Source organism: Podarcis cretensis (assembly GCF_951804945.1).
Source record: "Podarcis cretensis genome assembly, chromosome: Z".
In the NCBI taxonomy this organism is placed as follows: Eukaryota; Metazoa; Chordata; class Lepidosauria; order Squamata; family Lacertidae; genus Podarcis; species Podarcis cretensis.
Window position 1 is genome coordinate 47,183,534 of NC_137184.1, and position 19,602 is coordinate 47,203,135.

The 19,602-nt window shown below is 46.3% G+C and overlaps 1 protein-coding gene across 2 annotated transcripts; it reads left to right on the plus strand.

Moving 5' to 3' along the window:
* Window positions 1-226: 226 nt before the first annotated feature.
* LOC307208051 (uncharacterized protein CXorf65 homolog) lies at window positions 227-18,893 on the plus strand. 2 transcript variants are annotated; one of them, XM_079962364.1, is made up of 6 exons: window positions 227-328; window positions 908-994; window positions 6,972-7,106; window positions 10,177-10,245; window positions 16,946-17,073; window positions 18,698-18,893. In XM_079962364.1, exons 1-6 carry the CDS (start codon window positions 304-306, stop codon window positions 18,821-18,823), a joined length of 570 nt encoding a protein of 189 aa, XP_079818490.1. In that variant the 5' UTR covers window positions 227-303; the 3' UTR covers window positions 18,824-18,893. The 2 variants fall into 2 exon arrangements, with proteins under 2 accessions (XP_079818490.1, XP_079818491.1); XM_079962365.1 differs by lacking the exon at window positions 10,177-10,245.
* Window positions 18,894-19,602: the final 709 nt, after the last annotated feature.

Here is a 19,602-nt window from a genome sequence, read left to right on the forward strand (position 1 = left end):
CTGATCAGCAAGTCCTAGGCTCAGTGGTTTAACCCACAGCAGCCACCCGCATCCCCCTACATATATTAGGGGTATTTAAAATGAGAGACGTCATAGTATTCTCTTCTTCACTCTTCAAAATATGGCAACTCTAGCTTCATGGCCAAGTGGGGATTCAAACCCTGTTCTCCCAGGTCCTAGTCCAACACTCTAACCATTACACCACACTGGCTCTCATTATGAGGTTATTCTGAGGTGTCACAATGGCTCCAGGGCGGTTCAGCTGGTTGAGAGCTGCCCAGCTGAACCAAGGGGATTTGGGGAATGTTTATCTGCGTTAAATATGGAGGTAAGGGAGAACCCAGTAGACATGGGTTGTAGGAACAGAGGAAGCTGCCTTATACTGAGCCAGTCCATTGGTCCATCTAGCTCAGTACTGACCACACTAACTGGCAGCAGCTGTCCTGGGTGCTAGTCAGAGATCTCTCCTAGCCTCACCTGGATACGAAACACTGGGGGTTGGGGGAGACTTTCCCATGGAAAGCAGACCAGTGTCTCTTCTAGCCAGTGATTTTTTTTCTGGGGGGATAGGGTGGGGGAACTCACCACAGTGTCTGTTTGTTTGTTTATTGTGGGCCCCGTCACAGTGCCTCCGCCCAGGCAGACAATGATATGGATTAGAAACGGCCACAACTTTATTGATTAGAGATATAGGTGGATTTTTGGCTCAGGCATTGGGTGTATGTCTGTTCCAGCCCTCTCTGCCAGAAAAAAATATACATATATTTAATTTTTAAAAGGTAAGGGAACTCAGTCCACACCCCACTCCCAGGCTCTTGATATATATATATATAAAAACCACTGCCTGTTGAGGTGCGTGGGCTCAGCTGCTGCCTGTAGAAACCATCCTTGGCTCCTCTTCTTGCAGACCAACGACAACTCCTGGCGAACATTAACTGCTCAGTCTTACTCCTAATGCATTACCTGCGCGACAAGGTGGGACTGCACAGGACAGGTGAGATGAGTTCCCAAAGCACAAAGAAAGTGGACGGCAAACCCTGCCCAGTTGATGGTCAGGAGGCAACAAAGACTGCTTCCCTTTGGTTGACTGTACTACGGATCCTGCAGCAGGTATTGCCAGGTTGGGAGGGAATGACATGCCATCTTATCTCCAGGTGGGAAATATCCTGTGTCTACACTGCTTGTGACTTCTATGTACCAGAAGTACAAACTCAAAGGAAGAACCTTGGGCTCTGTTGACTAAGGACTAAAAACCGGCCACCCATGAAGGTCCTTAACCCATCCTTAATAAATGTACTTTGGAACTCCCATTTTCTTTTCAGCTCCTGTGGCTCCTCTTTCCTGTTTCAACAAGTGGAGATTTTTTAATCCTATTTTTCATCTGCATTGCACCTGGGATTATTTTGGATATATAAATTGTTTTAATTGTTTTTAGATATGAAATCCACTATATATTTTGGAAGGTTGTTTGTTCGCTACGCAACTGGATGCCTTTTAAGACATCATAACTAAATTTTGCATGATGGTTCCTGAGTTCAAGCAGGTTTTCATCTAATTTTGGATAAAACTGGACACCATTTTTGAATGCAGGGCCTTTGAGGGGATGGCTCCCCATCTCTGACATATTTTCTCCAGGGAGGCTTGCATGGTGCTGAGTTGAATGTCTTTTGATGTCAGCGTGTGGAGGATGGTCCGCTAGGGCCCCACCTACCATCTTCTTACTTACAAGTAGTCCAGGTGTCTGCCTGCCAGCTCTCTCCTCCTTAGCCATAGTCTGTGTACCCACCATGCTTTTAAACTGCATAGCTTCCCCCAAAGAATCCTGGGAACCTTAGTTTATCCCCTCACAGAGCTATAATTCCCAGAACCCTTAATAAAATGCAGTTCCCATGATTATTTTTTTGGTGAGGAAGACATGTGGGTGAAATTTCCGAAAAGCAGTGCTTTGTCCTGGATCTTAGGCAAGTCAATCAAAAAAATGCAACTCTATCGTATGTTTAGTGGCCAGGGTTCCCCCCTTAAAGAATTCTGGGAACTGTAGTTTGTTCAGGGTGTTGAGAATTGTTAGGAGACCCCTAATACCCCCACAGGGCTGTAATTCTCAAGAGTTCTCTGGGAATAAAGATTGTTAAAGCCTTTTTTAAAAGAAGAAGAAGAAGAAGAAGAAAATTCTATTACATATTTTTCATAATACAATAAGATAAAAGAAACTAATCTAAATAAAAACAAAAACAGAGAAACAAAGAAGGGAAATACCAAAAAGAAACCCAAATAGAATAATAGAAAAGAAAATAATAAAATAAAAATAAAAATTTGCTGTCAGCAAGAAATTACTCAAAATATTCATTCTAGAATGGCACCAAACTGATAAAAGGCAATATTTTCTGAATCTTCTGACCCAAATAGATTAATTCATTTTCCTTTGTACACAAAAAGTCCAAAAGGGCTTCTCTAATTATTATTAATAAAATAATAATAATAATAATAATAATAATAATAATAATAATAAAAATAAAAAATATCAGCAATAGTCTTTCTGTATCAAACATATTGATTGTTAAATTATGTGGGAACTGTAGTTCTGTGAGGGAAATAGAGACTTCCTAACAACTCTCAGAACCCTTAACAAACTGCAGTTCCCAGGATCCTTTAGGTCCGAGAAGCCATTACTGTTTTCTGTGCTTTTGAGCCCTACCAGTCCTAAGGGACACTTTTGTTGTTGTTGTTTAGTCGTTTAGTCGTGTCCGACTCTTCGTGACCCCATGGACCAGAGCACGCCAGGCCCTCCTGTCTTCCACTGCCTCCCGCAGTTTGGTCAGACTCATGTTTGTAGCTTCGAAGACACTATCCAACCATATCGTCCTCTGTCGTCCCCTTCTCCTTGTGCCCTCCATCTTTCCCAACATCAGGGTCTTTTCCAGGGAGTCTTCTCTTCTCATGAGGTGGCCAAAGTATTGGAGCCTCAGCTTCACGATCTGTCCTTCCAGTGAGCACTCAGGGCTGATTTCCTTCAGAATGGATCGGTTTGTTCTTCTTGCAGTCCATGGGACTCTCAAGAGTCTCCTCCAGCACCATAATTCAAAGGAATCAATTCTTCGGCGATCTGCCTTCTTTATGGTCCAGCTCTCGCTTCCATACATCACTACTGGGAAAACCATAGCTTTTACTATACGGACCTTTGTTGGCAAGGTGATGTCTCTACTTTTTAAGATGCTGTCTAGGTTTGTCTTTGCTTTCCTCCCAAGAAGCAGGCGTTTCTTAATTTTGTGGCTGCTGTCACCATCTGCAGTGATCATGGAGCCCAAGAAAGTAAAATCTCTCACTGCCTCCATTTCTTCTCCTTCTATTTGCCAGGAGGTGATGGGACCAGTGGCCATGATCTTCGTTTTTTTGATGTTGAGCTTCAGACCATATTTTGCGCTCTCCTCTTTCACCCTCAATAAAAGCTTCTTTAATTCCTCCTCACTTTCTGCCATCAAGGTTGTGTCATCTGCATATCTGAGGTTGTTGATATTTCTTCCGGCAATCTTAATTCCGGCTTCGGATTCATCCAGCCCAGCCTTTCGCATGATGAATTCTGCATATAAGTTAAATAAGCAGGGAGACAATATACAGCCTTGTCGTACTCCTTTCCCAATTTTGAACCAATCAGTTGTTCCATATCCAGTTCTAACTGTAGCTTCTTGTCCCACATAGAGATTTCTCAGGAGACAGATGAGGTGATCAGGCACTCCCATTTCTTTAAGAGCTTGCCATAGTTTGCCATGGTCGACACAGTCAAAGGCTTTTGCATAGTCAATGAAGCAGAAGTAGATGTCTTTCTGGAACTCTCTAGCTTTCTCCATAATCCAGCGCATGTTTGCAATTTGGTCTCTGGTTCCTCTGCCTCTTCTAAATCCAGCTTGCACTTCTGGGAGTTCTCGGTCCACATACTGCTTGAGCCTTCCTTGTAGAATTTTAAGCATAACCTTGCTAGCGTGTGAAATGAGTGAAATTGTGCGGTAGTTGGAGCATTCTTTGGCACTGCCCTTCTTTGGGATTGGGATGTAGACTGATCTTCTCCAATCCTCTGGCCACTGCTGAGTTTTCCAAACTTGCTGGCATATTGAGTGTAGCACCTTAACAGCATCATCTTTTAAAATTTTAAATAGTTCAGCTGGAATACCATCACTTCCACTGGCCTTGTTATTTGCAGTGCTTTCTAAGGCCCATTTAACTTCACTCTCCAGGATGTCTGGCTCAAGGTCAGCAACCCCACTACCTGGGGTGTACGAGACATCCATATCTTTCTGGTATAATTCCTCTGTGTATTCTTGCCACCTCTTCTTGATGTCTTCTGCTTCTGTTAGGTCCTTACCACTTTTGTCCTTTATTATGGTAATCTTTGAACGAAATGTTCCTTTCATATCTCCAATTTTCTTGAACAGATCTCTGGTTCTTCCCATTCTGTTGTTTTCCTCTATTTCTTTGCATTGCTCATTTAAGAAGGCCTTCTTATCTCTCCTTGTTATTTTTTGGAAATCTGCATTCAATTTCCTGTATCTTTCTCTATCTCCCTCGCATTTTGCTTGCTTTCTCTCCCCCGCTATTTGTAAGGCCTCGTTGGACAGCCACTTTGCTTTCTTGCATTTCCTTTTCATTGGGATGGTTTTCGTTGCTGCCTCCTGTATAATGTTGCGAGCCTCCATCCATAGTTCTTCAGGCACTCTGTCCAGCAGATCTAAATCCTTAAACCTGTTCCTCACTTCCACTGTGTATTCATAAGGGATTTGATTTAGATTGTATCTTACCGGCCCAGTGGTTTTTCCTACTTTCTTCAGTTTAAGCTTGAATTTTGCTATAAGAAGCTGATGATCTGAGCCACAGTCAGCTCCAGGTCTTGTTTTTGCTGACTGTATCGAGCTTCTCCATCTTTGGCTGCAGAGAATATAATCAATCTGATTTCGATGCTGCCCATCTGGTGATGTCCACGTGTAGAGTCGTCTCTTGTGTTGTTGGAAAAGTGTGTTTGTGATGACCAGCTTGTTCTCTTGACAGAACTCTATTAGCCTTTGCCCTGCTTCATTTTGCTCTCCAAGGCCAAACTTGCCAGTTGTTCCTTTTATCTCTTGGTTCCCTACTTTAGCATTCCAATCTCCTATAATGAGAAGAACATCCTTCTTTGGTGTCACTTCTATAAGGTGTTGTAAGTCTTCATAGAATTGGTCAATTTCAGTTTCTTCCGCACCAGTAGTTGGTGCATAAACTTGGATTACTGGTATGTTAAAAGGTCTGCCTTGGATTCGTATCGAGATCATTCTATCATTTTTGAGATTGCAACCCAGTACTGCTTTCGCAACTCTTTTGTTGACTATGAGGGCCACTCCATTTCTTTTGCGGGTTTCTTGCCCACAGTAGTAGATATGATGGTCATCCGAACTAAATTCGCCCATTCCCGTATATTTTAGCTCACTGATGCCCAGGATGTCAATATTTATTCTTGCCATCTCATTTTTGACCACATCCAACTTACCCAGGTTCATGGTTCTTACATTCCAGGTTCCTATGCAATATTTTTCTTTACAGCATTGGACTTTCCTTTCGCTTCCAGGCATATCCGCAACTGAACGTCCTTTCGGCTTTAGCCCAGCCGCTTCATCAGCTCTGGATCTACTTGTACTTGTCCTCCGCTCTTCCCCAGTAGCATGTTGGACGCCTTCTGACCTGAGGGGCTCATCTTCCAGCGTCATAACTTTTATATGCCTGTTGTCTTTGTCCATGGAGTTTTCTTGGCAGGGATACTGGAGTGGCTTGCCGGTTCCTCCTCCAGGTGGATCACGTTTGGTCAAAACTCTCCACTATGACCTGTTCATCTTGGGTGCCCTGCTCGGCATAGTTCATAGCTTCTCTGAGTTCTTCAAGCCCCTTCGCCACGGCAAGGCAGTGATCCATGAAGGGGCAGTGATCCATGAAGGGGTAAGGGACACTAGTCAACACCAATCCAGTTGCAACCCTTTTCTACTTGCCTGAACCTTTCAGGACTTGGGCACACTTCTGCATTTCCACTAAAGACTTATACTCTGTTTTGCATTGAGCCACATTCTGAATAAATTTGACTATTTGAAGTATGTTGCTTTCATTGTTATTGTCTTTAAATGTTTGTAGATCAGGCCCTAGGGGAAAGCTGGCAATTAAATAACCACAATTACTTTTTTCAAGAGCGTAAAATGCAAGACTGAGAACAGGCAACTCCTGGCGTAGTTGTGTTCTGTGGGGGCTGACCCACAACCATTGACCAAAGGAGGAGAGTGTCGTGGACTTGTTGGAGACAGAAGACTGGTGGGAGGAACCAGTTGGGGAACCCCCAAGGGAACAGGGCTCAGAGCCTGGGGAGTGGTGGTGGGATGACAATGAGTAGTCACAGGGAGAAGAAAGAGGGGCGAGACTGGGAAGAGGAATTGTCAGAAGCTGAAGAGGAAAGAGGGTTTAGTGAGCAGGGAGAGTCTGCTTCTGAGAAGATCAGAAGCAGAGGCTGAAGAGGAGAAAGGCCATGAGGCAGAGATAAATCAGGCTTTTGAAGAGTCACAGATGTCCCCCTACCTGCCGCAACAAGCCCCCATCTCCTCCTGTCTCCTAGCCCCAGAAGAGGGCTGAAATGGGCACCACAGCAGCAGGCTCCACACAGGTGTAGTCTCTAATTTTTTGGGGGAAGCCCTGGTGAGGAAGGGACTTAGATGGCTGTGGGGAGGTAGGGACTTTCAGTCTCAGCAACTGATTTTTATGGGGTAAGACCTACCAGGGATGAGCTGCTGTGCTCCTTAGGCCTGACAGCCAAGTCTGTGATGGTCGTGTTTTTGCTAATAAAGAGTTAAGACCAACTTTGAATGCTGTGAATGCTCCTTGACAAAGAGGCAAAGTCCCTGCTTACACAGAGGAAAGGAGGTGAACCCACCCACTCCACTGCCCCCCATATCTCTCTGTTCCCTTTTCAGATCCCATCGACTTGTGTGAAGAGAATGGGACCCTGAAGCTGCTATTCCTAGTCAAGTTTCCAGAAGACAATGCCAGCAAGTTCCTCACTCCCCGTGTGACCTACTACATATGTAAGGTGGAGCGGGGCGCCCCAGGTACGTCCAAGGACTAGGAAGCCCCCCTTCTCCCACCTGCACAGCTAGTTCTACAGGTGGTAGCCACAGCTTCCTGAAAGTCATTGCTTCCTTGGCTCCAAATATTCCCTTTCTCAAAGGCATGGGGTCAGACATACGCAGGCTTCCCACTGGTAGCACAGCTGGCAGAGCTGTTTCAAAGCAAACCCAGGGAGCTGCCTCTTAAATTGCTGTTGCTTTTTCTTGACCCATGCAGTCATAAGGTCTAGAAACTTAAAAATGAAACCTGACATTTCCTCTTTGGATTTTGCTATGTTTTCTTGTGTTGTGCTAACTCATCCTTCTCCAGCATAAGGAAGTGGCAAGGCATCTGCTTAGCATGCAGAAGGTCCCAGGTTCAATCCCCAGCATCTACAGGCAGGGCTGGAAACGCCCCCACCCCCACCCCCAGCCTGAAACCCACCAAACTTCTGAGGAGGAGCTGTGACTCAGTGGCAGTGCATCTCCTTTACATGCAGAAGGTCCCAGGTTCATCTCTAGGTAGGAAATATAGGCAGCCCCAAACCCTGGAGAACCTCTACCAGTCAATTTAGACAATACTGAACTTTATGGACCAATGGATCTGAGTATAAAGGCAGTTTCTTCAGATATCTTCAGATATTTCAGACTGCAAATCCCATCAGTCTCAGTCAGCATGGGCTGTAATCCCCAACATCTCGGAGGACCCCAGGTTAGGGAGGTTTTATTAGTACCTTGACTGTGCCTGCTGATCTGCTGACAATTCAGCTTCATTTTCTCGCTGGCTGTGTTTATTATTATTATTATTATTAATTATTATTATTATCAATTGGGTCATTTGCTACAGTATATTTTTGATTTTATGGATTGTTTTGTGTAGCACGCAATGGGGAATTTTAAGGTATGTGTGTGAGTGCCTTAGCTGGCATATGCAAAAGAGCAATTGCCATTTCTTGCGTTTCGTTCAAGGTGCCACTTACCCACCTCTGATCAGAAAGCTGCTTCTTGACTTATGCAATATATTATATTGAGCCATACTGTTAGTATTATCTGCTCTGACCAGCGGTGGCATTCCGAGGTCAGCAGCAAAGCTTTCCCCATGACCCTTTACCTGTCATTTAACTAGCAATACCAGGAACTGAACTCAGGACCCCAGGGGACTCTGTCATTCTTTGCATGCAGAAGGTCCCAGGTTCAAACCCCAATAGCAACTTCAGGGCTGAGAGAGACTACCTGTCCGAAACCCTGGAGAGCTGCTGCCAGTCAGAGTAGACAATCCTGAGCTAGATGGACCAGTCTGGTATGATGCAGCTTCCTTTGTCCTGCATGCTTGGCAGGTGCTCTTATACAGAACTAGGGGATCTCCCCACCCCCACCCCATGGACTCTTGCCAGGTACTCCATACCTGTTGTACCTGGTGCCTTCCAGAAACTTGTGGACTACAATTCTTAAGGGAAAAGACAGTCCAAAGCATCTAGACTTGCCAGACAGATTGGGGAAGGCTGGCTTGTACCCAGGTTTCTGTGAGCTTACCTCTTGGGAAAGAGAGCCAGTAGGGGCTGGAGGTTCAAACTCCCACTTGGCCACAGTCTCTGCCTCTCAACCTCACCTGCCTAACAGGGTTATTGTGAGAATTAAATGAGGAGGGGGAGAACTTTCCCAATTAATGCAGCCTGATGGAAGATGGAGAGCCTCCAAGCCATCTGCATCAACCTGGGCTGCACCTGGAATGGGATTATCAAGGAATGTAAGGCAGTGGCTTCCCCTTTCTTTATAACTGCGGATGCTTCATGGCAACACTTTGTGGAACTGGCTTTTCTAATCTTTCAGAGACCACAGAGAAATCTCCCTCCAGCTGGAGCCAGGGCTGCATCTGCCACAATTCTGGATGTGCAGAGCAAAAAAAGAGCACAGGACAGGGTCCTGAGTGCAGGATTTGGCTTTCTGTGAATCTTGGCTTCCATTAAGGAACAAATTCCTAGCCCCTGTAAAAGCAAAAGATACACTCAGAAATATTTGGATGGTGACGAAATCTCAGAAGCTAGAGGGGTGGCTGAAACAGAATTCTGGATGCTAGTAGGTAGACTTTTGTTCTTCAGTATCATGCTAGTCTTGAGGGTGAGCCAACTGAGAACTCATGGTGCAAAAGAAATGTGTGTGTTTAATTGGCACAATCTGCAGGTTGTCCAGGGGGCAGGTTAGGGAATGCAGCTGCTCTTGGCACCAAAATATGGCTTGGGTTGGGGTGGAATCTCCCTCTCTTTTCTTTCATTGCGCACCTGCTCCTCCTGTTTATCGTCTTCTCCTAATCTAATTGAAAACATTAAAGAATGCTCATAAGAGGGAAGCAGGACTGTGCCTGCCTCCCTCCCACCCACTCAAGGCTAGTTGGTCCATTGTGTGGGGGAGGTCAGGGCGTTTGTGCAGCCGAGAGCTTTCGCAGTAAACAGCTGCGGCTCTAACCATGTAGCCCTTCCTTACTAATGCCAGCTGTGTCTCTTCCACTGGCCTGCAGGTACAGTCCTCTTCAAAGAACACATGAACTCTTCTCTCAGGTCTTTGCGGCTATGGATTCCTGCGTCCCTCTGGCGTAAAGGGTTTATGGCTCTTTCCTTCTTATTGCCCTGCAGAAGGGTGCAGTGCTGACTCAAGAGCTGATTTTGACCATCCTCCTTTGAACTCCTTCCTTGTGTGTTCAGGCAGTTCCCCCTTAGGGACAGAACCTTCATGGCGCCTGCCTGGGGAAGTTGTTTCCAGGAACTTTAGTTGTGATTCCTGCATTGAAGGGTGTTGGTCTAGATGGCCCTTGGGGGGTCCCTTCCAACTTTACAGTTCTATGATTCTTTGTATTCCCCCTTGAGCTCCTGGGAGAAGAAGGCAGGATATAAATGCAATAAATAAATAAATATAAAATAAATAAAAGGCAAATGGCAATTAGCTGCAGGCTGGTAGAAATCAGCCGTGAGCATTCTCCCGACTTGTATCTAGGAATGCAGAGCACTCAGCCCAAGTTCCATGTTGCAAATGCATTGCAAAGCGTCAAAGCGAGTAACACAGGGTTCTCTCTTTGCAGGGTCAAAACAAGAAAACAGCTACCGGGCCTTTCACCCTATGTACAAGCACCCTCCAGTAGAACTATTGGGTAGGAACTTGCAGGACTTAAACTTCTATTCTCAGTGTATCACAACGCAACTCTGAAACCTACGAAGTCAGGGCAAGTAAAAGTAGCCCCTTTTACATTTCCTTCCCCTGTGAGCAACACCATATAGGAGAAAGGGGCTAGAAAGAAGTTTTTCTCACCCTCTCTCTCAGTGAAAAGAGAGGTGCTGGAAATCACCTTGAATGCCTCCTTCCTTGTTCTCTTAGAATGGCAATGGCGCCCATCTGGGATGTGCTGGAACCCACATCAGATGGGGGGAAGCCTTGCTCTCTCATGTTAAAACTCAGCAGGGTTATGCAATGAAGCCAAATGGTGGGAGATTCAGGACATACAAAAGGAAACAGAGCAGAACTGAACTATGGGACTCTGTACTGTAAGATATACTGCTGGCTGCCAACATGGATGACTTTTAAAGGGTTTCAAACAAGTCTGTGGAGGTTAAAGCTATCAGCGGCTTTCAGCCATGCATTTTCTACAGTGCTGGAGGCAGTGTTCCACTGGATTCCAGTTGCCAAGGATCACAAGTAGCTTGGGCGCTGACTCCTAAGGGCTGAACCCCTTTGACCCCCCCCCACATTTGTTAGCAGGGGGCTGAGCCCCCTCAATATTCGTTCAAACATCGTGCATGATATTACAATGCCGTACATGACACCCAGAGACGATGCGGTCATGCAAGTCAGCAACACTGCAGCTCCTCCTGCTGTGGAGGGGAAGCAACCCCTGGCCATGGTGGTGGCAGGAGGTACAGGAAATGTCAGCCATGGAAGCTGAGTGATGCCCGGGTGGCATCACCTCTGGGCATCACGTCTGACATCCAGGTCATGCAGGACGTTGTGGTGTCGTGTAACATCAGCTCACCCAGCGCTTTCCTGAGTCAGCACACCTGACAAATAGGAGGAACTTGCTGTTGAACTTGCCTCCTGCTTTCAGGCTTCCCCGTCAAGGCCTCTGGCCGCTGTGATAACAAAATGTTGGACTGGATAGGCCTTTGGTCTGACCCAGCAACCAGGCTCCTCTAAAGTTTATTTGTTTTGTTTCATGAAATTTATATAAAGCGCTCCTTGACTGCCAAACCCAAAAACAAAGGAAGCCTCAAAGAAGTTTGCAAGAAAGGAAAATAAAACAGTGAAATTATCTGGAAAAGAAAAAGTCAAAAACAAGAAGTATTTAAATATTTAGTAAGCTAAAAAACCAGGTTAAAACACATGTCAACGTTGTACATGTCTGGTTAGCCTTGCTGAAATAAATTCTTTTTCAGCAGGTGCTGAAAAGGATACAGTGAGGGCAGCTGCCTGATGTCAGTATAGTGGTACCTCAGTTTACGAACTTAATCTGTTCTGGAAGTCCGTTCTTAAACTGAAACCGTTCTTAAACCAAGGCATGCTTTCCCTAATGAGGCCTCCCGCCGCTGGTGCCCTTCCACCGTTCAGATCCCATTCTTAGACCGAGGTAAAGTTCGCAACCTGGGACACTACTTCCAGTTTTGCGGAGTTTGTGAAGCAAATCATTCGTAAGCAGAGCTGTTCTTAAACCGAGGTACCACTACAGGCAGGTTATTCCAATGTGTAGCTGTTCTTTTGTCCCTGCAAATCACAGACCCGGGTAGAAGGCAGACCTTTTAGATCTCCAAGTGGTGGTATTTTCTAGACAGACTTCGACACCTAGCATATTTTATTTTTTTAAATAGAACTGAGCCACTGGGTGTCAGGACAGAGGCCAATCCTACCCCTTTACTTTAGGTCTGAGCAGAAGACTGTTATCTTTACTAGAAATTTCTGGGTGAGCCAGCCAACAATTGCCCCAATACCCTCAGAAACCTGAGAGGCAGAATTGTCAACCACTGGATTAAGAACAAAGCAGGTCCCCCACCAAGCATACCAGCCTTAGAAAAGATTTCAATATATGGGCACAACAGACCTTTTTATTCAATAATACAAGCAAGTTGCGTAAGAAAATGGTAGTTCCGTTTGAGGAATGCTTCACCAGGAGAGTGCAGGCAGAAAAAAATAAAATAAAACAAACCTAAATTACCTGTCTCTGATCTTTCCCTCTTGTTGAGCACCAATCTCCGAGTGATGAGAGACTCCAGAGGTTCCAGGCGATTACCCAGGGTTCGGTTTGCTGGCAGTAAGGGACAGCAGAGACTGTGGTGTCTTTATGGCATATGACTTATTCACACATCTATGCAACCTGGAGGGGCTCACAGCATTAACACCCCAATAAGGTCTTGCTTCTCCCAGTCACAGCCTTTCTTCAAAATCTCCTCCCACCACCTCCCCAATTTCTAAAGTCAACAACTGAAACAGAGCCTATTGCTATCCTTGTTTTTAGGAAACTCTATAAAACATGGGTTCCAGGCATATACCCAGGGTTCAGTTTCCTAGGAATGAGGTTCAGCGGAGACTGTGGTGTCTTTATGACATATGACTTATTCACACATATACACAACCTGAGCCTACGCTGGAGGGGCTCACAGCATTAACAACCAAGAAAGTCTTTGTTGTCCCAATCACAGCCTTGGATTCCAGGAGAAATCAAGCATGGCTCTCCCTCTCTGGCTTGTGGCTGCTTCTAACTTCCAGCTCTCTCACACACACAACTCTCCACTCTGGCTTTTGTCTTTCTAACTTAACACCTAGTTGAGGGAGGGCCCCCCACCCATTTGCCCTCTGGCACAGAGCCACTTCCTTTGTTACCTTAAAGACCTATACTTAGGCCATTACCAAGAAGCAGGCTGGCTATTCCAACAATCGAGTCCTTGCTGGTTCCAAGAATAGAAATGACTTGGGCATACAGCCTAACTGCCCCTCCCCCACCCTGCCCTGCAAACTCACAACACTCTGCTTTGCTCTAGCCTTCCTTCAATCCACAACAGAGATCCAAGACTCCTAGATTAGACAATAAACCAACATGCAGTCAGGAAATAGGCAGAGGGCTTGTTCCTTTTTTGACTGGTGGTTTTATATCTCTAGCAGGTCAGGCCAACTTTTATCTTCAATACGGCCGATCCAAGGCTCTTTAGAGGTATCTCTTATTTTATAACGAACTCCAAAAAGGGGGCGGGGTGGGGAGCCTCCGCAGCTGGACAGTGTTATGAGAATTAGCGGACTTTCATGTTTGCCTTGGACAGGCTAGCCCAAGAGATAAGCAAGCATCCTAAGGCTACTCATCATTTCTACTTTCCCATACTCTCTTTCCGTTCAGAGCCAGGCCGGCCGTTACCAGTCCCAGCACAGAATCCCAGATTCTGACTCTGGAGAGTTGCTACTCCTAACACCGATAAAGATCTAGCAGGGTTCTTCACCAGCTACCAGAGGGGCAACAAATGAAGAAAGACTCTGGGTCAAAGATGCCCAGCACACTGTGGCCAGATGTGGCATGCGCTGGAGTTTAGGGCAGATTCGGAGCTACCCAGCTCTGTAAAGAGAGGGAAATAGGCAGAAGAAGTGCATGGTAGCTGTGGGCTGCATCAGGGAGATAAGGAGGATGTTGACAGTGTGCATTCAGAGAAGGGAGACCAAGAGGGATCTGGAATCTGTGATGGCTCTGGAATCAGAGTCCTTTGAGGGTGTGGGCATGTTAGGCTAAGGGGAGACATGATAGCTGCCATCATGTATTTGAAAGGATGGAAGTTTATAAATCTATGCAAGGCATGGAGAGAGAAGATAGGGGGAAGTTTTTTCCTCCCTCTCTCAAAACACTAGAGCTCATGGACACTAAGTGAAGCTGATTGCTGGGAGATTTAGGGCAGATGATGGAATCATAGAATTGCAAGGGACCCCAAGCACCATCTAGTCCAACCCCTGCAATGCAGGAATCTCAGTTAAAGCATCCGTGACAGATGGCCCTCCAATCTCTGCTAAAAACCTCCAAGGAAGGAGAGTCCACCACCTCCCAAGGGAGACCATCCCACTGCCGAACAGCTGTCAGAAAGTTCTTCTTAATGTTTAGTCAGAATCTCCTTTATCATAGTTTGACGCCTGCCCTCCAAAGCAGAAGAAAACAACCTTGTTCCATCTTCCAGGAAATAGCCCTTGAGATATTTGAGGATAGCTATCATATCTCCTCTCAGTTTCCTCTTTTCCAGGCTAATACCCAGCTCCCACAACCATCCTGCATAAGGATGGTAATCTTAGTCATCCTCCTCTGCACACGTTCCAGCTTCTCAATGACCTTCTTAAATTGTGGTGCACAAAACTGGACACAGGACTGCAGGTGTGGTCTGACCATGGCAGAATAGACCAAGACTATTACTTCCCTTGATCGGAACACTGTACTTCTGTTTAATATAGGCAGACTAGAATACTATCAGCTCTTTTTTTGCTCATGTTAAGCTTGTGGTTCACTAAGTCCCCTAGATCCTTTTCACACGTTCTACTGATAAGTCAGGTTTCCCCATCTTATCTTTGTGCAGCTGCCTATTCCTGCCCAAGTGCAGAACCTTAGATTTGTTTCTATTGAATTTTTTTTTTTTAGTTTGGATCCAGTCCTCCAATCTGTTAAGGCCACGTTGAATCCTTTTTTTCTGCAGCATTAGTTACCCCTCCCAGTTTGGTGTCATCTGCAAATTTGTTGAGCATCCCCTCAATTCCTTTGTCCAAGTCATTTATAAAGATGTTGAGCAACAACAGACTCAGGACAGTACCGTGTGGCACCCCAATTGTCACTTTTTTTCCAGGATGACAAGGAACCATTACTGAGCACTCTTTGGGTTCAGTCAGTCAACCAGTTACAGAACCACCTAACAGCTACAAATCTACCTCATCTAGCCCACATTTTATCAGCTTCTCTGCAAAAATATCATGGAGGAGTTTGTCAAAAGCCTTCCTGAAATCAATATACACTACATCTTCAGCATTCCCCTGATCCACAAAGTTTGTAACTGCATCAGAAAGAAATAAATAAATGAAATTTGTCTGGCTTAACTTGCTTTTGAGAAGTTAGTAATCACAGCATTCTTTTCTAAGTGCTCACAGACTGACTGTTGAACTATCTGTTCTAGGACCTTCCCTGATACAACATAAAGTACTTATTCACTCAGCGCATAGTGGAACTCACTTCCCCAGGAGGTAGAGATGGCCAGCAATTTGGAGGGTTTTCAAAGAGGATTAGACAAATTAATGGTGGAAAGGGCTTTGAAAGGCTACTCTCCTTAATGGCTGTGCTCTGCCTCCACAGCTGGAGGCAGCAATGCTTCTGAACAGCAGTTGCTGAAAACCACAGGAGGGGAGAGTTCCTCTTTGCTCAGATCCTGCTCCATGGTTTCCCACAAGTATCTGGTTGGCCACTGTGAGAATAGGATGCTGGACTAGATGGGCCATTGGCCTGATCCAGTCATGGAGTAGGCTTGTTCTCTGTTGCTCGGAATGGTCTGGAGATATCTATATCTATATCATCTGTCTATCATCTATCTCTGTGGGGTGCAGAAATAATTTGATGGGTAAGAGTGCTGGTTGAAATAATAATGAAACATATGGTTTATTACTCCTAGTAAACAAAGCCATTCTGAATACAAGCTCCCATGTGGCTGTCATGGAATCATGAGGTCAGCTAAAAGGAAGGTCCAACACTAACACTAACTGAAGCAGCAGCAGAAATGAAGTTAAGCTGAGAGAGAGAAAATGATCAGCAGAAGGAATCAGTGAAGGTCCGAGCCTCTATCCCACCTCTCTAACTTATTGCAAGCATCATTGCTTTGCACCCAACAAGGCTGGACAGCAAGAGAAACTTCAGAACGATCAGAGCTGTTCAACAACAGGACAGCATGCCTTGGAAGGTGGTGGTTCTCCTTCCCTGGAGGCTTCTGAGCATCTGTCAGGGATACTGTAGTTGTAATCTTCCAACACTGAGCTGGGGTAGGGGTTGGACTTGATTTCCTCCAGGGTCCCTCCCAACTAAGAAGAATGCTATGATTTTCCAGTGAACACCAGGTTGGTCTTAAGCTGACCCTGAACTACTTTTCCACACTGTTCTGCCTCTCCAGTTGCTCACTCAGAGCAGGGGTTGCCTTTTAAGCTCAGCCAGTCACTGTCTCTCCCACAGCCTCAGCCCCCACTTCAGAGCCAGTGTGGTGTAGTGGTTAAGAGCAGTAGTCTCGTAATCTGGGGAACCGGGTTCGCGTCTCCGCTCCTCCACATGCAGCTGCTGGGTGACCTTGGGCCAGTCACACTTCTCTGAAGTCTATCAGCCCCACTCACCTCACAGAGGGAGGAAGGGAAAGGAGAATGTTAGCCGCTTTGAGACTCCTTAAAGGGAGTGAAAGGCGGGATATCAAATCCAAACTCTTCTTCTTCTTCCCACTTCTGTAAAATGGCGCCAATCGGGATGGTCACATCCACATCGTACCTTGAAAGCACACAACTTCCCCCCCAAGAAACCTGGGAACTCTAGTTTGTTAAGGGTGCTGGGAATTATAGTTCTGAGTGGTGAACTACAGTTCCCAGGATTATTTGGTGGGCACTGCTAAAAATGTATGGAGTGGATGTGGCCCAGCCTCATCAGGGTGGTTGTGAAGCAGAGAACAAGTCTGATTTAAAAAAAAAAATGTTTTGGAAATTGTAATTGCTGCATGCACTGTGACAGGTCATAAAGCTGTGTTTGGGTCGGTGGTGCAGCCAGCTGGGCTTTTCAAGGCTGCAGCAGAAGGTCCTCTTCCCACTGAGCATCTCTGCTTGCCCTTCAGACTCCTTGCGTAACCAGTGTGACGTCCTTGAGAAAAGCCGCCTCAAGATTCTCAAGAGCACAGATGGCAAGAAGCCCCCAACCATGGAATCACTCCTGTCGTGCATGGCAGTAGCAAATCAGATGGTGGTGAGGCACTCATTTTTACCTGGGGGGGGGGGCAGATTCAGCTCATTTTGGCCCTGTATAGCTTGTCTGACGCGACTCCAGGACTTGCCATGCACATACCCCTCTCTTGTCTAGACTCCATCTAGGCAAGCAAAAGGGCTTGTTTGAGCCAGGTAAAAACACCCAGGGAGGGTGTGAAGCAGGGCTGGTGAGAGGCGTGGCCTGGGGAGAAAGAGGGTGTGGCTGGGCAGGGGTGCAGTGCTAGGGGAGAATTCTGCGGGCTTGACAGAGATACCTGCTGCCCTTAGTTTTCTCACCTCTGGTTTAGCATCCTATCTCTTTCCATCTTCAGCACCTTGTAGCCTTTGTAATCTTGCCACGAGGGAGCTAGTCTCCTCCTGCCTCAGGGAATTGCCTTTCTTCCCAGGGGTTGTTGTTGTTTTTTAATTAAAAAAATTCTGGGCAGGGTGGGGTTGACTAAAACTTGTCTTTAACAGTAGCGCATGTGCATAGATATTAAGGTGCCAGGTATAGTTTACCGCTTCACACCACTCTGGTATTTTTTATTTATTTGTTACATTTATATCCCACCTTTTCCTCCAGTGAGCTCAAGGTGTTGCACATGATTCTCCCCATTTCATCTTCCCTAAAATCCTGTGAGGTAGGCCATGCTGGAGAAAAGAAATACATTTCCTTCTCTTGCATTTGCAGTTAATGGATGTGTTACTTTAAACCACAAGACGACACAGTTTGTTTAGCAATGTGGCCAGCACTTATGTGTAGTCTTTGCTTTGTCTAAGTTAACCCCACCCCTAAATGATGAGCTGTGTTTTGTTTGCTGTTCTCTCCCAACTTGTTGAGACAATATGTCTGTTATTTTCTCTCTCTCATCTACACACATCCAGTAAATAGTTGCAGCATGAATAAAGCCTTTGTACTCCAGAAACTGTGTGATTTTTTTCAACTCAGTTCACCCAAGCTGCAAGGTCTGTTAACAGGTTAGGCTAAGAGATGGGTGCTAGCCAAAGGTCCCCCAGTGAGCTGTGTGGTTTTGGGATTTGAACCCTCCTTTCCCAGGTTTTAGCCTGACACTCTAACCATTATGCCACATTGGTTCTTAACTTTTGAACTTTGGACCCAAAACTTTCCCCCCTGATTTCTCTTTAACTGAGTGAAGAATTGCCTTCTTGACTTTTAAATCAGTGGAGGAGGGCAGGGCTGTTGGAGAGTAGATGGATGCAACCAACAGCCAAGGGAAGGGGAGTCTTCAGCCATGTGCAATAGCAGAGAGAATGGTGGGGGAAAGAGAGATACTTGTTTGGAGCACTGGGGTGTTATGGGCACACCCCTGCTTTCACCTGAGAGCCAGTGGTGGCATAGTGGTTAGCGTGTCAGATTAGGACCTGGGAGACCAGGGTTCAAATTCCCACTTGACCACACGAAGCTGACTGGGTGACCTTGGGTTGTTGTTGTGGAGATTAAACGAGGAAGGGGGAACCACGTAAACCACCTTGAGCTCCCTGGATATAAAGTTGAGCTATGGATGGATGGATGGATGTTGGGTTCTTGCCACCTCCGCCTCCTTCAAGTGCCACTGCTGCTGCACCCTAAACTCTGTTGATCTGTGTTTGTCTCCTATGCCCAGGGGAAAGCCAGTGGGAAGTCTGGGGCCAGTTCATCTGGCGGCCTAGATGATGAGGGCCAGCCTCGTAAGACGACCACAACAGCCAAAGCCAGATGGGAGATAGGCAAGAAGGATAAGCATCGCTGAGTACCGAAGGTGATGCCCAGAGGGAGCTGCAGCCCACCATCACTGTGAATAAAGGCACCTTTGGACCTGAGTCACCCCTGGCTCCTTCTCTTTGGGGGTGCTGCTGGAGTATTGGGCGGAATGGGGAGCTGCCCTTTGAAGCAAAGCATGGATTGCAGCTGCATTGTCTGTTGAACCCGTTTTGCATTCAGAGACGGAGCCCTCTTATGTGTGGGGTTTTTTTAAAAAAAGGCTGATGTCACCAGGGAGCCTTCTGATTGGAGGTTCCAAAGCGAAGCTGCAGCAGAAAGTGGATCTGCCAGAACACGGTGGGAAGAAACTCCCGGCAAAAGGCACCATTGCAGGCAGGCAGGCAGGAAGTTGCAAGGGGCTGGGCTGGCTCATCTGCTCCCTCCTGTCCTGGATGCATGCCTGTGGTCCAGTCTGGCAGCACCTGCATCCTTGGCAAACGTTCAGTGGTGATCCTTTCCTTGGTGGCCTTGTCTCTGAGAGCCAAGGTGGCACGGCCCTGCCAGATTCAGCCTGCCTTCAGCCAGGCCCCAACTGCCTGCTCTCTCACTTGTAACTGGTCCAGCCAGTGGGTGGCACTGCCCGCCAGTTCCCTCCTACTTGGTCCCAGTGCTGCTCTTGCAGAACCTCAGACGGGAGCAGGATGAGGGGGAAACTGGAAGTAGTTGGCTCTGGCTCCATTTACTGCTTGGGCTCCCTGCCTTTTGCCATGCCAGGTCATCAGGAAAGACATGTAGATATATGTTGGAGGCTTATGGCATGAGTGTATT

Coding starts and splice junctions, on each gene's coding strand:
- LOC307208051 (XM_079962364.1), top strand. CDS start 304: ATGTTTATCTGCGTTAAATATGGAG. Junction 995..6,971: donor GGTGGGACTGCACAGGACAG/GTGAGATGAGTT, acceptor TTCCCTTTTCAG/ATCCCATCGACTTGTGTGAA. Junction 7,107..10,176: donor GGTGGAGCGGGGCGCCCCAG/GTACGTCCAAGG, acceptor CTCTCTTTGCAG/GGTCAAAACAAGAAAACAGC.